At 40.0% G+C, this 20,329-nt stretch overlaps 1 protein-coding gene across 1 annotated transcript in view; it reads right to left on the bottom strand.

Moving 5' to 3' along the window:
- Positions 1-4,956: 4,956 nt before the first annotated feature.
- Positions 4,957-20,329, bottom strand: part of LOC127497968 (CCN family member 3-like) — a 56,830-nt gene continuing 41,457 nt past the window's right edge. The window contains 6 exon segments of the mRNA XM_051866824.1: positions 4,957-6,185; positions 6,706-6,920; positions 7,576-7,830; positions 9,022-9,078; positions 9,081-9,246; positions 9,337-9,437. Coding sequence (XP_051722784.1) covers positions 5,892-6,185; positions 6,706-6,920; positions 7,576-7,830; positions 9,022-9,078; positions 9,081-9,246; positions 9,337-9,384 — 1,035 coding nt within the window. The 5' untranslated portion in view covers positions 9,385-9,437 and the 3' untranslated portion in view covers positions 4,957-5,891.

Here is a 20,329-nt window from a genome sequence, read left to right as displayed (position 1 = left end):
TTGGTCAGGAAGCAGGTGTGTGTTCATTCCTTCTACCTCTATATTGTTACAAACATAGATTTCTTTTTTGTTTTTGACATGGATGTACCCTATCTTCTCCTTGTTTTGTGTTTATATAGTTTTGAATTGGTTTTCTGTGGAAAAAAGGGGGCATATTGAACGTGCATGCCAAAGCAAAAAACTGACTGTAAATGAGAATGTAAATCCAACTAAATATGTGTAACCAAAGAAAGGTTATGTCAGGAAATCTAAAAAGAAACATATAAATCAAGTGGAATATACAGGGAAATATAGAGGATAAATCTGATGAAAATGAATTGCTTGCATGTAATGTCTGTGTCTTCAAATTCTGATGGCTACTGGGTGACACCACTGCTGGACGGAAAGGCCATCCCTATGCAAGTAGACACCGGAGCAGCTGTATCGCTTGTGGTGGAGTCAACTTACTGAGAGAAGTGGCTGTACCTCTGTGACAGGGAAGAGAAAGCTCATGCTGAAATCATACACAGGAGAGCTTGTACCTCTTTTGGGCGTTGTAGATGTGACGGTGGAGCTGAACAAACAGAAGGTAAAATTATCACTACATATGTTGAAAGGTAGTAGTCACACAGCTCTGATGGGCCAATCATGTCTAGAGAAAATAAAGCTAAATTAGCAGGAAGTGCACTTAATAGCAAAAGAGTCTACCAGTCTGCAAAACATCCTGAGGAAGCATGCTGAGGTGTTCGAAAACGAACTGGGAAACATATAAGATATCACTGTAAAGCTGGCTATTAAACCTGATTGTAAACCCAAGTGCCTAAAAGCTCGCCCTGTTCCTAATGCGATTAAGCCAAAGGTGGAAGCCGAACTAGACTGCCTGGAGGAAACAGGAGTACTGAAGAAAGTAAGTGTTAGCGAGTGGGCCACGCCCATTGTCCCTGTATTAAAAAAAGATGGAACAGTCAGAATTTGTGGCGATTTCAAGTTTACTGTCAACCCCGAACAGTACCACTTGCTGCTAATTGAAGAGCTCTTTGCTGGATTAGCAGGCGGCCAGAAATTCAGCAAGAAAGACTTATGTCAAGCTTACCTCGAAATGCAGGTCAATCCTGTTTCCCAAAAGCTGCTGACCATCATGACACACAAGGGTCTATAGATATCAGCGACTAACTTTCGGAATAACTTTGGCTCCAGCATTGTTCCAGCATGCCATGGACCAGATAATGAGTGGACTGAATGGAGTACAGTGTTATCTCGATGATCTGTTAATCACAGGAAAAGATGATGAGGATCATTTCAGGAAACTGCCAAAACTTGCCAGTAGGCTTTGCCCCTACAACTGCTGAACAAGTCTGAACAATGGAAATGGTCTGACAAATGTAAGAGGGCATTCAGGGATGTGAAATGCACATTAACACAATCTCCTCACACATTACAACCCTTCACTACTGATACAGTTGGCATGTGATGCTTCACCGTACGGTGTCAGTGTGGTACTTTCACATGTAATGCCATCCGGTGAAGAAAGGCCAATCGCCTTTGTGTCAAGGACTCTGAACTCAGCAGAGTAATTACGCTAAAATTGAATGAGAAGCTTTAGCAATCGCATTCGGTGTCAAGAAATTTCACCAGTACCTGTTTGGGCCCTGCTCACAGACAACTATCTTTGGTCCCCAAACCGGCATTCCCTCGCTGGCAGAAAATCACATGCAGCGCTGGGCTCTGTTGCTGTTGGCGCATCAGTATGACATCAAATACAGAAGATCTGAGCAGCACTGTAATGCAGATGGACTGTTTAGGTTGCCTCTACTAGACATACCACCAGACTGAGCTCAAGATGACATCTTTTATTTCAAAGAAGTGCAAAGTGCACCTGTCACTGCGGCTCAAGCGAAACGATTCATAAGAACTGACCCGGTCTTGGCAGAAGTTCTGGCCTGGATATCTCATGGCAGGAGTGGAGAGATGTCAGACAAATTCAAACCTTATCTGATTCGACAGTACAGTGTGGTTGCTTACTTTGGGGTTATCGTGTTATTATAACCCCGCCTCTGAGGAGCCTCTTGTTGAAAGAACTTCACGATGGTCACACGGGAGTGGTGAGGATGAAAGAGATGGCACGCAGCTACTTCTGGTGGCCTGGCTTAGATGCCGAGATCGAAGAGGAAGCAAAAGGTTGTCCAAATTGCCAGAATGTAAGAAACCTTTCCAGAGGAGCCATGGCAAAGAATACATATCGACATCGCAGGACCAGTGGAGAGCCACATGTTTCTGGTGATTGTCGATGCTCACAGCAAATGGCCGGAGATAGCAGTTATGAGCAGCACATCCTCTGAGAAAACCATCGAAGCACTTAGATCTGTGTTCAGTCATTTATAAGTGATAATGGCCCCCATTTGGTTTCTGAAGAGTTCCTGTCCTTTCTGAGTGTAAATGGAATTTAGCACATCAGGTCTGCGCCTTATCATCCATCCACGAATGGCCTGGCGGAACTATTCCAAGACTCTGAAGAACGATTCAGACTCTGAAGAAGGCTTTAAAGACATCTCAGGGTAAGGGCTCCCTAAACCAAAGACTGAACAGGTTTCTATTGTCTTATAGGAACACACCTCATGCAGTCACGAAAGTCTCCCCAGCTACAGCATTGCTGAAACAACAACTACGCAGCAGACTGGATCTTCTGAGACCAACAGGAGCCAAACAGGTTGTATTGTCACAATAGCAAATGCAGTTGGAGAGGTAATGCAAAGCGAAGTTAAGGAGTTTCAACGGAGGTGACAGCATCCTTGCTCGTAATTATGGAAAAGGAGCAAAATCGATATCCGCAACTGTTCTTGCACAAACTGGCCCTGTTTCATACATCGTTGAAACAAAAGACAATCTGACATGGAGGAGACATGTTGACCAGTTGTTGCACAACAACACACGTCTCACATCAACTCTGGTCGGGATGTGGTACCAGAAATCATACCCACACCATTTTCCAGTGAATCTCGGGTAAGCGTTTCCTTCTGAGAATATATCTCCTGCTCCAGTGACTGTTACAGATGCTTCCTAATGATATCTCCCAAGGGTAGCATGTACAGAGTGAAAAGCAATGGTCCTAATACTGAGCCTTGCAGTACTCCACACTGAACTTGTGATCGGTGTGACATCTCTTCGTTTACTACAACAAACTGATAACGGTCCGATAAGTATGATTTGAACCATGCCAATGCAATTCCACTAATGCCAACATAATTTTTGAGTCTATTCAAAAGAATGTTGTGGTCAATAAGATCCAGTAACACTAATAGAGAGATACAACCACGATCTGATGATAAGAGCAAATCATTTGTAATTCTAATGAGAGCAGTCTCAGTACTATGGTACGGTCTAAATCCTGACTGGAAATCCTTGCAGATACCATTTCTTTCTAAAAAAGGAACATAGTTACGATGATACTGCCTTTTCTAGTATTTTTGACAGAAAAGGTAGATTTGAGATCGGCCTGTAATTGACTAATTCTCTAGGATCAAGTTTAATAATAGTAATAAAAGTTTAATAATAGTAAAATGTCGGTACATATCCTAGTGACAAAGATGAATTAATGAAAAGAAGAGGAGCTATGACCTCTGGAAGCATCTTATTTAATAGCTTAGTCGGTATAGGGTCTAACATACATTTAATTCTTGACAATTCTTCTTCTCCTATAGCAGCGAATGAATGGAATTTTTCCTCAGGGACACTACAATGCACTGTCTGACGAGATACTGTAGTAGACAGTTGCATGGTTATAATTTTCTCTCTAATATTATCAATCTTGCAAGTAAAGAAGTTCGTAAAGTCATTACTGCTGTGCTGTTTGGAAACATCAGAAGTTGAAGCTTTATTTCTCATTAATTTAGCCACTGTATCAAATAAATACCTAGGGTTGTGTTTGTTTTCTTCGAAGAGATTTGAAAAATAAGTAGATCTAGCAGTTTTTAAGGCCTTTCTGTATGTAAAAATGCTTTCCAAGAAATGCGAAAAACCTCTAGTTTTGTTTTCTTCCAGCTGCACTTCATTTTTCTGGCTGCTCTCTTAAGGGCCCGAGTGTGCTCATTGTACCACGGTGTTGGACTAATTTCCTTAATCTTCTTTAAGCGCAAAGGAGCAACTGAGTCTAATGTGCTGGAAAAGAGAAAGTCAGTAGTTTCTGTTGTAACATCGAGTTCTTCTTAGTTATCTGGTATGCTACGGAGATGAAACTGATCAGGAAGATTATTGATAAAGCAATCTTTAGTGGTAGAAGTGACAGTTCTACCATATTTGTGGCAGGGAGGCGGTTTTGCTGCCTTGGCTAAATGTAGTATACACGAGACTAGATAATGATCTGAGATGTCATTGCTCTGCTGCAGAATTTCAACAGCATCAATATCGATTCCATGTGACAATATTAGATCTAAAGTATGGTTACGACAATGACTGGGTCCTGACATGTGTTGACTAACTCCAACAGAGTTTAGAATATCAATAATACTGTATCTAACTGTTCTTTTGCTTTTGCAGAGTACAAGAGAATTGTTGACAGAGTTTTTTTTTTTTTTTTTATCTGTAAATGAATTAAATGAAAAATATCTTTATGTAAAATGTTGTCATTCAATGTATATTGGCTCATGTTCAGATATTTCTTATTGAACACGTAAGTATTAATACTTCACAAATTAACTGTGATAAGTTAATTACGGAATCATTGTAGGCCAAAGTAATGACTCATCATGAATAATATGTTTTGTTCTGATTCTTACTCACTGCTGTATGATTGTCTATGTATCTCTTTTGTTTAAATTAAAATAAAAATTTGATTAAAAATGAAAATAAATTTAAAATAAATGATTTAGTCTTTTATTTGTTTAAATTTTCAAACTTTCATCTGCATGCATGTTTTTCATTTTTGGGTCAGTTCAGTTAATGCCTTTTCATTGGAATGAAAAATGTTCACATCAAGATTTATTTAAAAAAAAAAAACAGCTTTATTAGGAAATACTTATTAGACGTAAAACTGGAAATTATGTTTGAAACCTTATAATGTGCACAATTTATGTAAATGATTTAGTTAAATTAGTCTATAAACTACACAAAATAATACAAAAAAATAAAGACAATTCTTGTTTTCAGAAATATTTCATTAAAATCAGAACCTTATTGGAATGTAGCTCTTGAAGAAGACCTTAGATGGAAAGAAAGAAAGAAAGAAAGAAAGAAAGAAAAAGAATTCCAGAATTTGTGTGACTGACATATCACACAATACACGCTGCATTCTTCAGGCCACAAGGGCCTGGGAGAGGTCACCTTTACACAAACCTTCCAAGAAAAGAATTCATGTGACATTGGTGGAATGTTTCTTAACTGTTGAAGCAAGACCAGTTGAACCGAGGTGGTCAGATGGCATTCAGTAAGGGTTATTTGCTTACGGCCAGCTCTATAAAGAACTGCAAATCAGGAAAATGCTTAGTAATTGTGTAACTTTGTAAGGGTTAGATCATTTGTGTTTCAAAGATGAACTTGAACGTCTTGTGGGTTTGTGGGTTTGCAATGACATGAATGACAGAATTTTCATTTGAACTATCTCTTTTAACTATTAACAAACATGTTCCCCTTTGACAACCAGAAAATGTCCAAATACTTTTTGTTTTAATTCTGAACCATTTTAACAAATAATAATTATTAAGTGTGCAGGTTTTTTTAACATTGCCATTTGGTTTTATATTTAGGATCATAGTGGTCACCTTTTCATCATCCCCAGACCCTCTGCAGGATAAAAACATACACAGCAGTTTTTTTTTTTTTTTTTTTTAATTGTACAAATCTTATATACTTTCATCCCCCAAAAGGTATAAATATGATGAAATTAACTTCACATATTTATTCATAGTTCATTGTATTTATTAGAGCTGAAGTCCACTGTAACCGGTGCTGGCAGAAAGCTGGTTGATGTTGTTGTCACGTGGGCAGTGATGATGACAAACACAGGTATTAATAAACATCATTGGTTTCCTGATGATCTTGCCTTCAGGACACTGGAACTCCACCTGAGCTGTCTTAGTGCTGTGAGGGGTGCAGCACCGGCCATCTCTGCACAGCCCACAAAAACGGGGCTTGTAGGATTGGACGCTTGTGCAATTCTTGAAGGTGAAGTAGGTTTCAGTGTTTCTTCTTGTTCTTAGACACCTGTCTTCCCTCTAAAGAGAAAATAACAACATCACATTATAGTTTTCACCCTAGAAAAAAAAATGGATTCTGACAATAACATGCCCAGGTCATAATACACCCCACAATCAAATGAAAAACAAGAAATTTTGCATAAAAGGAAAGTAAAGCCTATGCTTACAACTATTATTATTATTTTTTATTATTGTCATTTATAAAATAAATGTATTTATTTTTTTGTCATGTCAGGACAATTCACTTACTTCACCGGAAGATCAAGTTATGATATTTGATTAAGAATTGCAAGGTCAAAAAAAAAAAAAAAAAAAGGAGAGAAAGTAATACGCATGGATGAAATTCAAACTTAAAACTACATAAATCTTAAAACTTTTAAAACTGTTGGATAGGCTTTCTTAAGCCAACATCAACATTGTCTTAAACCTTTTTATCTAGTTAGTATTTTGAGCTGACTCAAACATGTTATTGTTAGTCTTTGTGAGACTACAGTAAGGTGGTGAGGAGTCTTATGGGAAAATCCAGTTGCTGACGTACTGTTGTGGTTCTCTGCTTGTTCAGGCTTTCACAGGGTCTGATCATACAAAGTCTGCTCTGCTTGATCATCTCACAGTGCTGGTTCTTATTAGTTACTCTGGTGGACATTCCCATACCACAGGTTTTTGAGCAGGCACTCCATTCCGTGGTCTGCTCAATACAGTTTACACTGGAGTCCCACTGGTCAATGCCAACTGTCTCTTCCTGCCTGTAAGCTGCCATACACATGGTAGATACAAATTAAACAGGTTGAGAAGTACAAAATATCATGATGTAAAGAAATAATTCACACAAAATTAAATTTCTGTTGTTCAAACCCCACATTATTATTTTGTGAAAGACTAAAATATATTTCGGTAGAATGTTAGAGCTTCTGTTTTCCATACAATAATATATTCAAGTAATCCATACAACTTGTGCACTACATACCAACAACTTGTCAAACTACAATTAGTGACATGCAAAACTAATGGTACCAATGGTGTCTAATGGACCAATTTTATATTTAATTACAAGTGCCAAAGAGAACTATGGCAGAGGGGAAGACTATCAGGATAAGATCGAAGTCTTAAAATGTTTATAACAGACAGCAGTCAAATGACTTAAGAAGACTTGGAATATAATGTAAAAATCATATGGACTACTTTTATTGTGCTATAATTGTGGTTTTTAAGAGCTTTGCACTATTCATTTTCTTTTTATAGAAAACAGAAGCTCAAACGTTGCATATCTCTTTTTTTGTGTGTTTCACAGAAGACAAAAATATATATAATGACAATTTTCATTTCTAGGTGAATTATTCCTGCAATAAACCAAGTGTGAGTGTTTCTGAGTGTGTATATGGGTGATTTGTGTAACTGTGTTACTCACCAGCCATTGCAAAGCCACCAAGTACACTGATCTCAGCATGAGAATCACACACCCATTTCTCACAACATTCTCCTGGAACTTGGATCCTCCGTGGAAAGGGGCAATCAGGCCCTGGAAGCATCACATCTAGTTTACAGCGTGGCACACATCCAATCTGACCATCCTTACAGATACACTGATATTTGCAGCTCGGAAAGAATACCTCTCCATTTTGATAGAAAGTGCCACCTAATAGGCATGCGTCTCCTTCATGAGCTATTTGGAGACACAAAGACAAGAGCTTCACTATATGAACATGAAAACATGCTGTGTGATGGAGAAACAGCATACACAATTTTCTGTTACAATCATTATTTTAAAGCATGTCATTGCTTACATAGATTACATAGACACTCACAGAAAAAAAAAAAAAAAGAAAAAAAATCCTCTTTTTTTTCAAACTGCAAACTCAGTTCAAACTTTATTTTATTGATGATTCCAAACTTAGGTTTGTAATTTAAACATTATACTATTTAATAAATACATAATCAATAATTATTCTAATAGTTATATATATATTTAGAAGAGATTAGTAGAAGAATGATATTGTGGTAGCACTTTATTTTACAGTCCTTTTTCACATGAACATACTACTTACTGTAGTAATGACACTAACAAGGTACTAACCCTGAACCTACACTTAAACCTTAACTTGTCTTAATCCATGTAGTTACCTTACACTACTCAGTACTTTTGTGGGTAAGTACACTGTAAGTACATTGAAAGTGCACGTGCTGTAAAATAAAATGCAACCATTATTGTACTATGGTCTTTTTTTCCTCTTAATCAATTTAACTACCTACAGCAGTCTGCAAAGATCTTGTGTTATGTGCTGATTATATTTATGTGCTGATTATAAGAGAGCCTTGGATTTTTTTGCTCCAAGATTCTCGTTACCATCTAAAAAATATATAATAAATACTTCAATTAAAATCAGCACAAATAAAAACAGTTCAACATATCCTATCATAATATATAAATACAATTTAAGAAACATCAAGTAGCCTGCAGTGTGGCAAATACTGTCAGTGGCACTTTATGCCAAAAACTACGGAGCCCCGGACATGACATGCAGGAAAAAAATAGTAGACTAAATCGTGCGCACGATTTACTATTTCGTTCCCTCGATTTATAAATCTTGCGCACGATTTAGTAAATCGAGGGAACGAAATAGTAAATCGTGCGCACGATTTAATTTTTTTCTTGCATGTCATGTGCGGGGCTCCACATGAACAACAACTATTACAAAAAACCTTTGCATTACTATGACGATGCTCTGGTTCTTTTATCTATCTAGCTGATGTCACAAGTCAGCATTTCCAGCTCCAAATGCTCTTTCAGATCCCAGAAGCGTGTTGGTAAAAAAGGTAATAAGCCAATACGACAGCATGAGAAAGAAACACGAACCTACACATACACCAGTCCTCTTGTGTGCACCACCGCCGTAAACGCACCTGAGACCCTTTCGCAGGGATTGGCTTGAGAGCAGAGTTCACCCTGCTGCCTGGCGCACGCCACACAACAGGCGCAGTCATCCAGAATAATGCTCACACCGGGAGCGCACGGCGGATATTCAGCCGGACAGCTGCAGCGAGAGGGGCACTGCGCCCACACCAGAGCGCAGACAGCCACCTGAGAAGAGCAGTCACATGCAAGTTATATCATGAGCAAAAAGGTGCTAAGATTTTACGCCAGTACAGCATTAACCATAATGTTGCATACCTGTGCACAGATTATGGCAAAGGTATTTTTCAGCATGCTTTTTGACATCTTTTTCCTTTGGATACTTGTGATTTTCCACGTTGACTTGTTCTCACTGCTCTCTGTTTCGTGGAGGAATTTATACAGGTTGTAGTCTTGGGTAAAGGGGGGAGGTAACAGAAGAAAAAGTCTACCAGTATCTTCTTTGGTGTTAAGAATCTCAGGCTGCTGATTGTACAATGAACATTACTGTTACATTCTATTGTCAAAGCCCAAACATCTCAAGACATCTCTTTTTAGTTTTAGTGTGTATTATTTTATATAAAGTGTGGTTCTACCATACATACAACTGCCTACATTTCCATAGACATTGAAATGTACAATGTTGACAAATTGACACAGCACTATAAATGTGCTAAATAAACATATTTACGTATTAACACCTTAGACGTACCAATGTACGAGCAAATCTTTATTTAATCTATTACTGATTTCACGGAATTAATCAGTTGATTCTAGTACATTTATGATAAATTATATTAGGCCAATATTTTCATAGAATTTAACTAAGAACTTTTTAAACTCTTTTTAAAGAGTTGCATAATGTTAAACAAGAATACACTTTAAAAACTTAAAATGAATAACATTTCTGTAATCGTTTAACCATTATTTATTAATTGAATGACTTAATTGACCATATGCACGGTTACTTCCTGGTTTTCGTTAAGCCAGCTTGGGCATTTCCGGTGAACTGTTAGCTGTCATTCACTCGCTGCACATCGACACAACATCATCAATGGTTGACTTTTTAATGTTGTATTTATATTTTAATGCAGTTATCACACTTGCCTAATTTGTCAGTAAGCCAGTTTTATTGATTGCAAAAAAGATTAAGCTAATGGGAACGTTTGAATAAAAAATGCGGTATCTGTATTTAAGCATTGTAGCCTATCTTTCCAGCACTTCAAATGTTATTTTTAATGTGATGACCAAAAACATTATTTGTTCATCCTTCTGAGATTGTCCCCGTTTGTAAAAACCCGAATGTTTCAAGATGTAGGAAATCCAACATTTGGTAGAAAACACTTTTATTAAAAATAAAAAAGACTATAGCTATTTCAACCAAAAACAAGATTATTTTGCTTACCCTATTGGCAGATTATTTTGCATGTTTTAAGGAAAAACTCACTTAATTTTGACTTATTTTTTTCTGAAAACAAGACAATAATCTTTACTTGTCTAGAAAATGCTTCTTGATTTAAGAATTTTTAGATATTTGGACTAGAAACAAGACAAAAAATCTAAGTAAGAAAAGCATTTTTTTTGCAGTGTAGTGTGCAGGTAAACTGCTGCACACTAATGACCACTAGAGAATGCAGTGTTTACAGGTGCTGGTCATATAATTAGAATATCATGAAAAAGTTGATTTATTTCACTAATTCCATTCAAAAAGTGAAACTTGTATATTATATTCATTCATTACACACAGACTGATATATTTCAAATGTTTATTTCTTTTAATTTTGATGATTATAACTGACAACTAAGGAAAATCCCAAATTCAGTATCTCAGAAAATTAGAATATTGTGAAAAGGTTCAATATTGAAGACACCTGGTGCCACACTCTAATCAGCTAATTAACTCAAAACACCTGCAAAGGCCTTTAAATGGTCTCTCAGTCTAGTTCTGTAGGCTACACAATCATGGGGAAGACTGCTGACTTGACAGTTGTCCAAAAGACGACCATTGACACCTTGCACAAGGAGGGCAAGACACAAAAGGTCATTGCAAAAGAGTCTGGCTGTTCACAGAGCTCTGTGTCCAAGCACATTAATAGAGAGGTGAAGGGAAGGAAAAGATGTGGTAGAAAAAAGTGTACAAGCAATAGGGATAACCGCACCCTGGAGAGGATTGTGAAACAAAACCCATTCAAAAATGTGGGGGAGATTCACAAAGAGTGGACTGCAGCTGGAGTCAATGCTTCAAGAACCACTACGCACAGACGTATGCAAGACATGGGTTTCAGCTGTCGCATTCCTTGTGTCAAGCCACTCTTGAACAACAGACAAAGCATCAGAAGCGTCTCGCCTGGGCTAAAGACAAAAAGGACTGGACTGCTGCTGAGTGGTCCAAAGTTATGTTCTCTGATGAAAGTAAATTTTGCATTTCCTTTGGAAATCAGGGTCCCAGAGTCTGGAGGAAGAGAGGAGAGGCACACAATCCACGTTGCTTGAGGTCCAGTGTAAAGTTTCCACAGTCAGTGATGGTTTGGGGTGCCATGTCATCTGCTGGTGTTGGTCCACTGTGTTTTCTGAGGTCCAAGGTCAACGCAGCCATATACCAGGAAGTTTTAGAGCACTTCATGTTTCCTGCTGCTGACCAACTTTATGGAGATGCAGATTTCATTTTCCAACAGGACTTGGTACCTGCACACAGTGCCAAAGCTACCAGTACCTGGTTTAAGGATTAGTTAAATAAATAAACTTTTTGATGATATTCTAATTATATGACCAGCACCTGTAGTATCATTGTTAGTGCACTCGTCTTGCCTGCCAGCAGCGATCGGGCTTCGAGACTGACTCAGCAGGGTGGTTAGGATTGGAGGGTGTGTTTTGGAGGTGGAGCAATGAAGAGAGGGGTGGGTTTGTTTGGGTTGATTTCAAATATCAACAATGTCCAACAGCGTTTTTGAAATATCGCTTACCCCACCTTTAAAGGGACTTTGCCTCAGTTCAAGTCCGGCTCAGGGAACTTTCTCAATCCTGATAAATAAATATTTAAATATCTTCTACTTAAAACAATAATAGTCAAGTCACCTTTATTTATGTAGCGCTTTTTACAATGCAGATTGTGTCAAAGCAGCTTTACAGTGATAGAGGGAACATAATTTTGGCTGTAAAGCAGCTCTAGAAGAAAATAGTGTCATTGTCCAGCTTAAGCAAGTTCAGTATTGATTCATTCCATTGTAAAAATAACTAGTTATTAATTTAGTTAATTTATTTGTACAGCAGCTCTGGAGAAAACAGTGATGTCATCATCCAGCCGGAACCCGGGGACACTTCCTATAACACCCAATGTACTTGTTACATCATAAGAAGAATGGCATCTACGCTAATATTAGTCTCTCTGTTTATCCCGAGGTTTACCGTAGACGGATGGAGGACCTGCGCTTAGACACGACCACAATACATCCCTGAAGTGTCAGCAGAGACTATTAACTAGACTATCCCATGTGAAGGCCTCAACAACACAACAGCCAGTGGCACAGATCCTCAACAAACCCATCTCTATACTGGCGTGATGAATCCGATCTTCAAACAGATGGAACTGGATTAAATATTTTTAATTGACTGAAGCGACGATCGCCCAGTTGTGGAGCCTGCTAGCATGGCCATCTATGCAATACTCGTTCCCGTTATCTCAGGGAATCGAGGTTACGTTAGTATCGTTCCCTTTCGATATGGTTCACTCGTATTGCGTCGAAGACGCTATGGGGAACTAGTTCAACAACGCCGTGCTAAGGCACATTGACCCCAGTTCAAGACATTTTGTTAAGGGATCTGAGAGCATGGGTAGAAAAGGGCAGGGTTGCCCCAAAACCAAGGCTCAGGCCGTGGGCCGGAGCCATTGGGGAATAACAGTGGGTCAAGCACACATAGAGGTTGACGCCTACTAATCAGAGAGTATCTGTGCCTGTAGTGCAGGGATGTCCAGGCTGTAGAATCTGGCGAAGGTGGACGGAGAGGACCAGCCTGCCACTGCACAAATGTTGCCAATAGACACACCACTGTGAAATGGGCAGAGCGCACGACATATACACTTAAGGCCCTAACAGGACAGAATATGTGGAGGTCCTGCTCGTCTTCCAAAGTGGCCGAGAGCAATATGACCTGTGCTCTGAAAGGAGTGGAGAGCAACTTCGGCACATAGCCGAGCCTTGGCTTTAGGACGACCTTACAGTCGTTAGGTCCAAACTCAAGGCAAGATGCACTTACAGAAAGCGCTTGCAAGTCGCTGACTCGCTGGACCGATGCTAGGGCTAGCAGGACGTCCGTCTTAAGCAAGAGAGGGCGCAGCCCGGCCTACTGCAGTGGTTCAAAGGGAGGTCCCCTGAGGGGCCTAAGGATCATAGACCCCACGTGGGTAGCACACCAGCTGTGGAAGACAGACCATTTGAGGGCGTAGAGGCATCTGGTGGATGGGGCTCTAGCCTTAGAAATGGTGTTCAGGGCTCTAGATGGGAGTTCCACAGGTTCCCGTCGAGGAACCATACATCGAGGGCCCACTGTTCGGGGTGGGAGTGCCAAATCATCCCCTTCGCCTGGGAAAGGAGGTCTTTCCTCAGGGGAATCGGCCATGGGGCTGCTGCAAGTATTTGCATCAACTCTGGGAACCAGGTTTGGGTCCAGCAGAGAGGAGCCACCAAAAGGACCGTGCGCCTGTCCTCCCTGATTCACTTGATGACCTGATGGAGTAGCGCAAAAGGGAGAAAAGCATAGAGGGGGAGGCTGGGCCAATCGTGGGCCAGCGCATCCCTGTCCTTTGAAAAGAATATTCAGAATACCTCTGCCCTCCTAAAGACACTCCAGACCATTTGAACTGTTTTGAGATGTAGCGTCCATTCTCCTGGGAGCACATTGTCCCCCTTGTTTCAATCTGCCTCGCGCATGGGCTGCTCTCAGACAGCGCAGGCTGCAATGTGCCCATAAGAGGAGGAGTCTGGACAGCTCATGCAGAGGCCTCGACCTGAGACCACCCTGGTGGTTCACTACCTACCATGTTGTCCCATCGGACTAATGTCAGGTCCGGAAGGAAGGTTTTGAGGGCCCAAAAAATCGCCATCATTTCTAGGCAGTTGAAATGAAGCTGCTGCTCTATGCTTGACCAAGAGTCAGAGGCCGGTCTGCCCTTGCACAGAGCTCCCCAACACCAGCTGGAGGCATCTGTCGTGACCACCTTCCTCCTTGAGACTAACCCCATTTCCATACCAGTCTGATACCAGCCGGGGTCCTTCCAAGAGGCCAGGGCTTTCATGCAGCCGTAGTCCACCTTTACAAGAAGCAGACCTGAGTGCCAAGTGCATGCTGGAACTCGTGGTTTCAGCCAGTACTGCAGGGGGCGCATGTGCAGCAGGCCCTGCTGAAGTCATCAGCCCCAGCATCCTCTGAAACAGAGAGGGGGAGAGGTTCCTACTCTGAACGACACAGCAAACTGTTGAATGGACAGGGTGTTCTCTGGTGAGAGCCAGGCCGTCAAGGTAGTAAATATTTTCACGTTTTGATCTATGACATAAAACACACCAGTTATAACCCGCTTCCCTGCTGAAAAAAACAGCATATGCTGGTTAAGGTAGGTTTTGGAGCTGGTATGCTGGTTTATGCTGGACCTATGCTGGTTTTATGCTGGTCCATGCTGGTCCTATGCTGGTCTTATGCTGGTCCATGCTAGTCCTATGCTGGTCCAGGACCAGCATGGACCAGCATAGGACCAGCTCAGGACCAGCATGAACCAGCTTAGGACCAGCATGGACCAGCATAGGACCAGCATGGGACCAGCATAGGACCAGCATAAACCAGCTCAAACCAGCATACCAGCTCCAAAACCTACCTTAACCAGCATATGCTGGTTTTTTCAGCAGGGAAGCAGGTTATAACTGGTGTGTTTTATGTCATAGATCAAAACGTGAAAATATTTAGAGGCTTTGTTAACCACAGACCCACTGACTTCGGGGCGATGGAATCGGAAGTCCTAAAATGTCCTAAAAGTCCTAAAACACGTCATCCCTGAGGTACTCTATAAGCTGATAAGTACGGAGCCCTGGACATGACATGCAGGAAAAAAATAGTTGGCTAAATCGTGCACACGAATTACTAATTCGTCCCCTCAATTTACTAAATCGTGTGCACGAATTACTAATTCGTTCCCTCGATTTATAAATCATGCGCATGATTTAGTAAATCGAGGGAACGAAATAGTAAATCGTGCGCACGATTTAATTTTTTTTCTTGTGTGTCATGTGCGGGGCTCCGTAGATTAGAGAACATAAGGTTGAAAGAAAATATTCAGTGGTTGAAAATTGCTATATTAACTTTTACTATGCATACAAATGCAAATCTGAAGAATAGCCTACATAAGAGTGAGACAAAGAAATATGATGTAACCTATCATATCGCACAAGGTTTAAAACATTTAAATATACATATTAAGTAGTAGAAAATGTGTATAATTCAGTATCTTAGTTGATTATTAGGCTACTTTTGACAGAGAGCTGGTTTGGTTTCTGAGAGATGCATAGAGATGGCAACGTAGCTATTTGATTTGCGATCAGGGACAGCACCTTTTATAATGGCAGTGTATGAAATGTTTGTACATGAGGCTTTATAATAGATCTAATTCTGAACAGCCTGGAAAAGACATTTTCGATCTGAGACAAGTGGCCATTTCCAGTAATACGTCAATGTGGATAGAGTTGTTAGTCAGAGAAGTTTCCACATTATTTCTGTTTGACATATTTTCATTCCATTCATTCCTTGTGTAGTTTTTGGCATTTATTAATGAAACACTAACCTTCTTAAATCCTAAAAATATTATGTTGTGTCCAATCTGAGCTGGCAGAGGTCCTAGATAGGAGTAGAATGTCTTATAAATTAGCTGTGTATGAATGGGCACTCTGCCCATGACATAATTTACTGCTAGTCAAATAGTTTTACACTGGAAGCTGAAAAAAGTAGATAGTACTTTGTTTATAGACTGGTTCGCTGTGCCCCTCCAGACTGGCAGCGGGTAGACAGTATGCCATATTAATACAGATCCAGGCTATTTCAGGCTTGCTGGTTTATCTAATGCATACCCGAGAAAATTAATCAGTAAACTATTCAGATTGTTTTATATTTCCATATTTCAGATAGCCTGTTTCCCATTGTGGTCTTAAAAGACAAGACTCATTATAGAAATGAATTGATGGAAATATAGAAGACTTTTGAATGTCTCTAACATTTTTGTCATTTAAAGAGGTTGTTGAGTTGTCAAGCTCAATTTGCAGCAGTACAAATTCCCTTTATTGCATAGCCATCTTATAAAAGCTAGCTCCACTGTAGAGAATGAGTCCTGAAAATGTATGTATTCCACATAGACTTATATTTCACAGAAAATATAGTCAAGTTGGAAAGAAAGTCAACATACTCATATATTATACACATATGCACAAAATATAAGTACCTCTTTGATCAAGTGGACACCCATGGCACAGCCAACACTGGGTTCACATGTGAGATGTAAATATTGGATGCCTTACAGACAGTCTTTTCCTTGTCTAACATACCACCAATGATGGATAGAGTGCACATAGAATATATACTATACAGTATGGTTCTTATTCATTGATCTATTGGTTTACCCCTGGTCTTTTGTACATTATAGAATTTCTTCAAGCATTTTATGAACTGAGGCAAAATTAATTGAGACTGATTCTCTGCTCTTTTTGCTAGTACTTGCAAATGATCTTTCCAGGTTCTGAGGACCTCAAGAGAAGTTTTTCTTTAAAACTAAGCAAATTTCTTTGTTTCCTCACTGAGACAAATTTTTATACAGTATATCCATGCCGGATCATGTTAAATATGAACATGTGTTGTACATTGTGGACTGTGATCTTTGGGAGTTCTAAAAATGAATTTCCCTGTGATACCTTTTTCTTTCCAAAAACACACTCTTAAAAAAACTAAAGAGAACATCTCCTGGTAATGTACAATGTCACTGCAATTCCCTGAAAGGGAACGAGATGCTAAGTCATGGGGTGCTTCTTAATATTCAATTTATGCTTCCTTTATGCTTTCCTCCATCATCCATCCTTCCCTCTCATTCTACGGGGGGTGGAGCTGAAACGTGAGGAAAGGAAACGAGGATGCACAAATAAGAAATGAGAAGCACCCATGGTGTTGACATGAGCGCTTCCAACGTGTGCCAGTGTCTGAGCATGTTTGAAAGCACGCCAATTCTGTTGGCCTATACGGAGATCAGGTGATGAAGCGTAGTGTCTCATCAAGACCAGAAAATGGCACCTGGATGAAATGTCATCAAATTCTAATTGTCTGAAGGAAAACTCACAGCCTGCAGCAGCATAAACATCTTGCAAAGATGCACCTTTAGATAGCGCCTTAGAGGATGCCACACCCTTGGTGGGGTGGACCCAGGAGAGGGAGGCTGGGCAAGAACACTCAAGAAACAGGAGATTCAGAGCTGGGTAAAATCAGCGGGGGTAGAGGTTCATCTTCTTTAAACATCAACAAACAGTTGACTGAGTCTAGCATTGATTCACACTCTGTGGCAGGAGGATGGGAGGGGCTCCTTTCCATCCCCCGTACTCCACAACGACTCCCTTTGTGACGCATGATGTTGCCAGCTCACACACCTGTTTATACATCTCATGAGATCCAGGCTCCAGAGCGATGGTTCACTCAAACGCTCCTCCTTGCATTGGTTCTCCCATCACAGAAGGCGTTGGCTCTCCTTCTGTGGTGGGCTTAGGCATCATGTCCACACAGCAGGGTGGTGTAGGGCTGGACTCTGGGTTGGAAGTGGTGTCCTCCTTGGGGCCAGTGGTGAACTTCAAACTATTGTTCACCAGCACCCTCTCCACATAAGCTGCGAAGTCCTCACCAGGACCGTTCCCTGGGAGGCTCGCTAAAGGCCAGCAGAGTAAAAAACACAGAGCGAGTTGTCTGATTAGCTTGTAAGGTACACCAGATCTAAAACATCCCTGGTGTGGTCCTTCAGTGAACGTTCCAGTGATCCAGGCTCAAGAGTTGTACAGCTGGCAGATCCATAGTAGGACACACATACACACACACACAAAAAAACCCGCAGCAAAAATTCGGATCCTTTTATAGGGTTCAGTATTCTGTCACGTTAGTCCAAGAGAAGAAGGTAGATGTTGGAATTCCAATATATAAACGTAGTTTAATAATCCAAGTGAAACACAAATGAACAGTGTGCGTAGCACAAACAATACCAGACAAATTAATGAGTGGAGGTGAGGAACTAAATGGTGATGAGATCATAATAACAAACAGCTGTGATGATTAATGGGTGTCCATGGAAACTGATGAGTCGGTGGAAACTTGAACAAAGTAAACAAGGAACTGATGAATACAAACTAAAAGTCCATGAAAATGAATCTAACAGAACATTGTGACATAGGCCTACTGTACATGTGATATTTATTGCTTCCTTTTTCTTTTCTTTTTTATTTTATTACAGTACCTTTTGTATTTGGTCCACAGGCTGTGAAATAAAAATATTTTTGGTAACTTGTTGCTTGTGGTGCTGTGGCAGGACTCAGACCAACGCTCTTTAAAATACCTGTTTTGTTGCATCCAAGTATACCCCTTGATACTTAAGTATACCTAATGGTGCGGGACGTAACACCCGAAACCTTCTTAACTCTACGTCGTTCTTAAATTATACCTTAAGCTGTACCTTAACGTTAATATGTGTTTCCCGCTCTTATAGTTAAGTATACCTACTGTAAGTCATTCGTTCGTAAGGTTGGTCTGGACCACTCTACCTTATCACTACTGACCGTCTATACGAATATAATTCTGAAGTTGTAATATACCTAGTGTTCAGTTGGGATAAATGGCAAAGAATAAAATGCAAGGATTCACTGCTAAATTCAAATGTGCTTTGGCGCTGAGCGAGAGACAGATGCGCTCAGTGCTCGTCATATATCACAACTATTCCCGTGTTTTCAACCACATCAGGTTTATTTTAGGTTTCAGACATTTAAATACACATTCGAATTAAGTATAGGCTATATTAAAAAGACGTACATTTATAGTTTGTTAAAAATCAAATTCCATACACTGATGTCTACAGACCTGCAATAATAACCCTTTCAATTATATAATTTGACGAAGTGTTTTATTCATATCAGATACACATTGTGTATGAAACAATAAAGTTTACTCTATTTTTTTCCCAGTTCACCGGCTACATACTTCTATGTATTTCGGGGAAAATTTCGTAAATCCGACAGAGAATTGCAGTGCCAACTCATCGCGTGACAAAACACATTCACTTCCACATATTTTACAATCGGAATATATCATAAAAATCATGATATAGTTAACAGGTTTGTGAATATTTTGAATAAAAAAAGAAAAACGATATAAACGCGATACCTACATATCTGTCAGCTTCATGACGCGTCTCCAAGGAATTAATACGTTCGAAAATAATGTTCCAAAATAATGGTAGCCTTAAACTCACGCTGGGGGCTCCGCTAGAATTTAGAGCCCTCAGAATATAGATAAATTACAATATTGATTTAGTTTGCAATTTGGATTCTTTTTATAAGATCCCATGAGTCCTGATAAATGCAATTTCTACTTCTGAAGTGATTCTTTTATAAAGACCATCGCTTTCTCACATAACATAGTGAAGCAGCCCTGCATAGAGTGAATTATCGATTCTCGAGCCATCGATATCAACCAATTCAGCACCACCTCAATGGACAGCACCAGGTAACGTCGCACTTAAGAAAGGTTGATTCTAAGGTATAGTTCGGGGAATACACCTAGAAAAGGTATATCTTCAGTTAAAGTATACCTTTAGAGTCTTCGTAGCGAGCTAAGAGACAACGTTATCGGGAAATCCAGCCCTGACCGTTATCAGTTTGTAGCAGTAAACAAAGATATGTGTAACCCAGGCTACCAGTTAAGGAGTTAAAAGATACGAGTTAAGAAAAGGAAAGAGAGATATGAGTGTCTTAGAAGGAAAAGAGTTTTATCCAATTACTGATTGTGCTGCAGGGACAGACACTCCTATTAGCCAATTGTAACAGCGCATTCAGATCGCGCCGGCGCCACTGTCAGCGTGAGCAGAGAGAGAGAGAGAGAGCGAGTCAGACGAAGCAGTTGCACAGAGCGATCTCCAGAAACTCTACACATTGAACGATCGATTTAGAGAGTGATTAAATACAACAAAAGGATTGGATTTCTAAGTGGATGCGATAAC

The sequence above is a fragment of the Ctenopharyngodon idella genome, chromosome 16, assembly GCF_019924925.1.
Source record: "Ctenopharyngodon idella isolate HZGC_01 chromosome 16, HZGC01, whole genome shotgun sequence".
Classification (NCBI taxonomy): Eukaryota; Metazoa; Chordata; class Actinopteri; order Cypriniformes; family Xenocyprididae; genus Ctenopharyngodon; species Ctenopharyngodon idella.
This window is presented reverse-complemented; position numbering and strand designations above follow the sequence as displayed.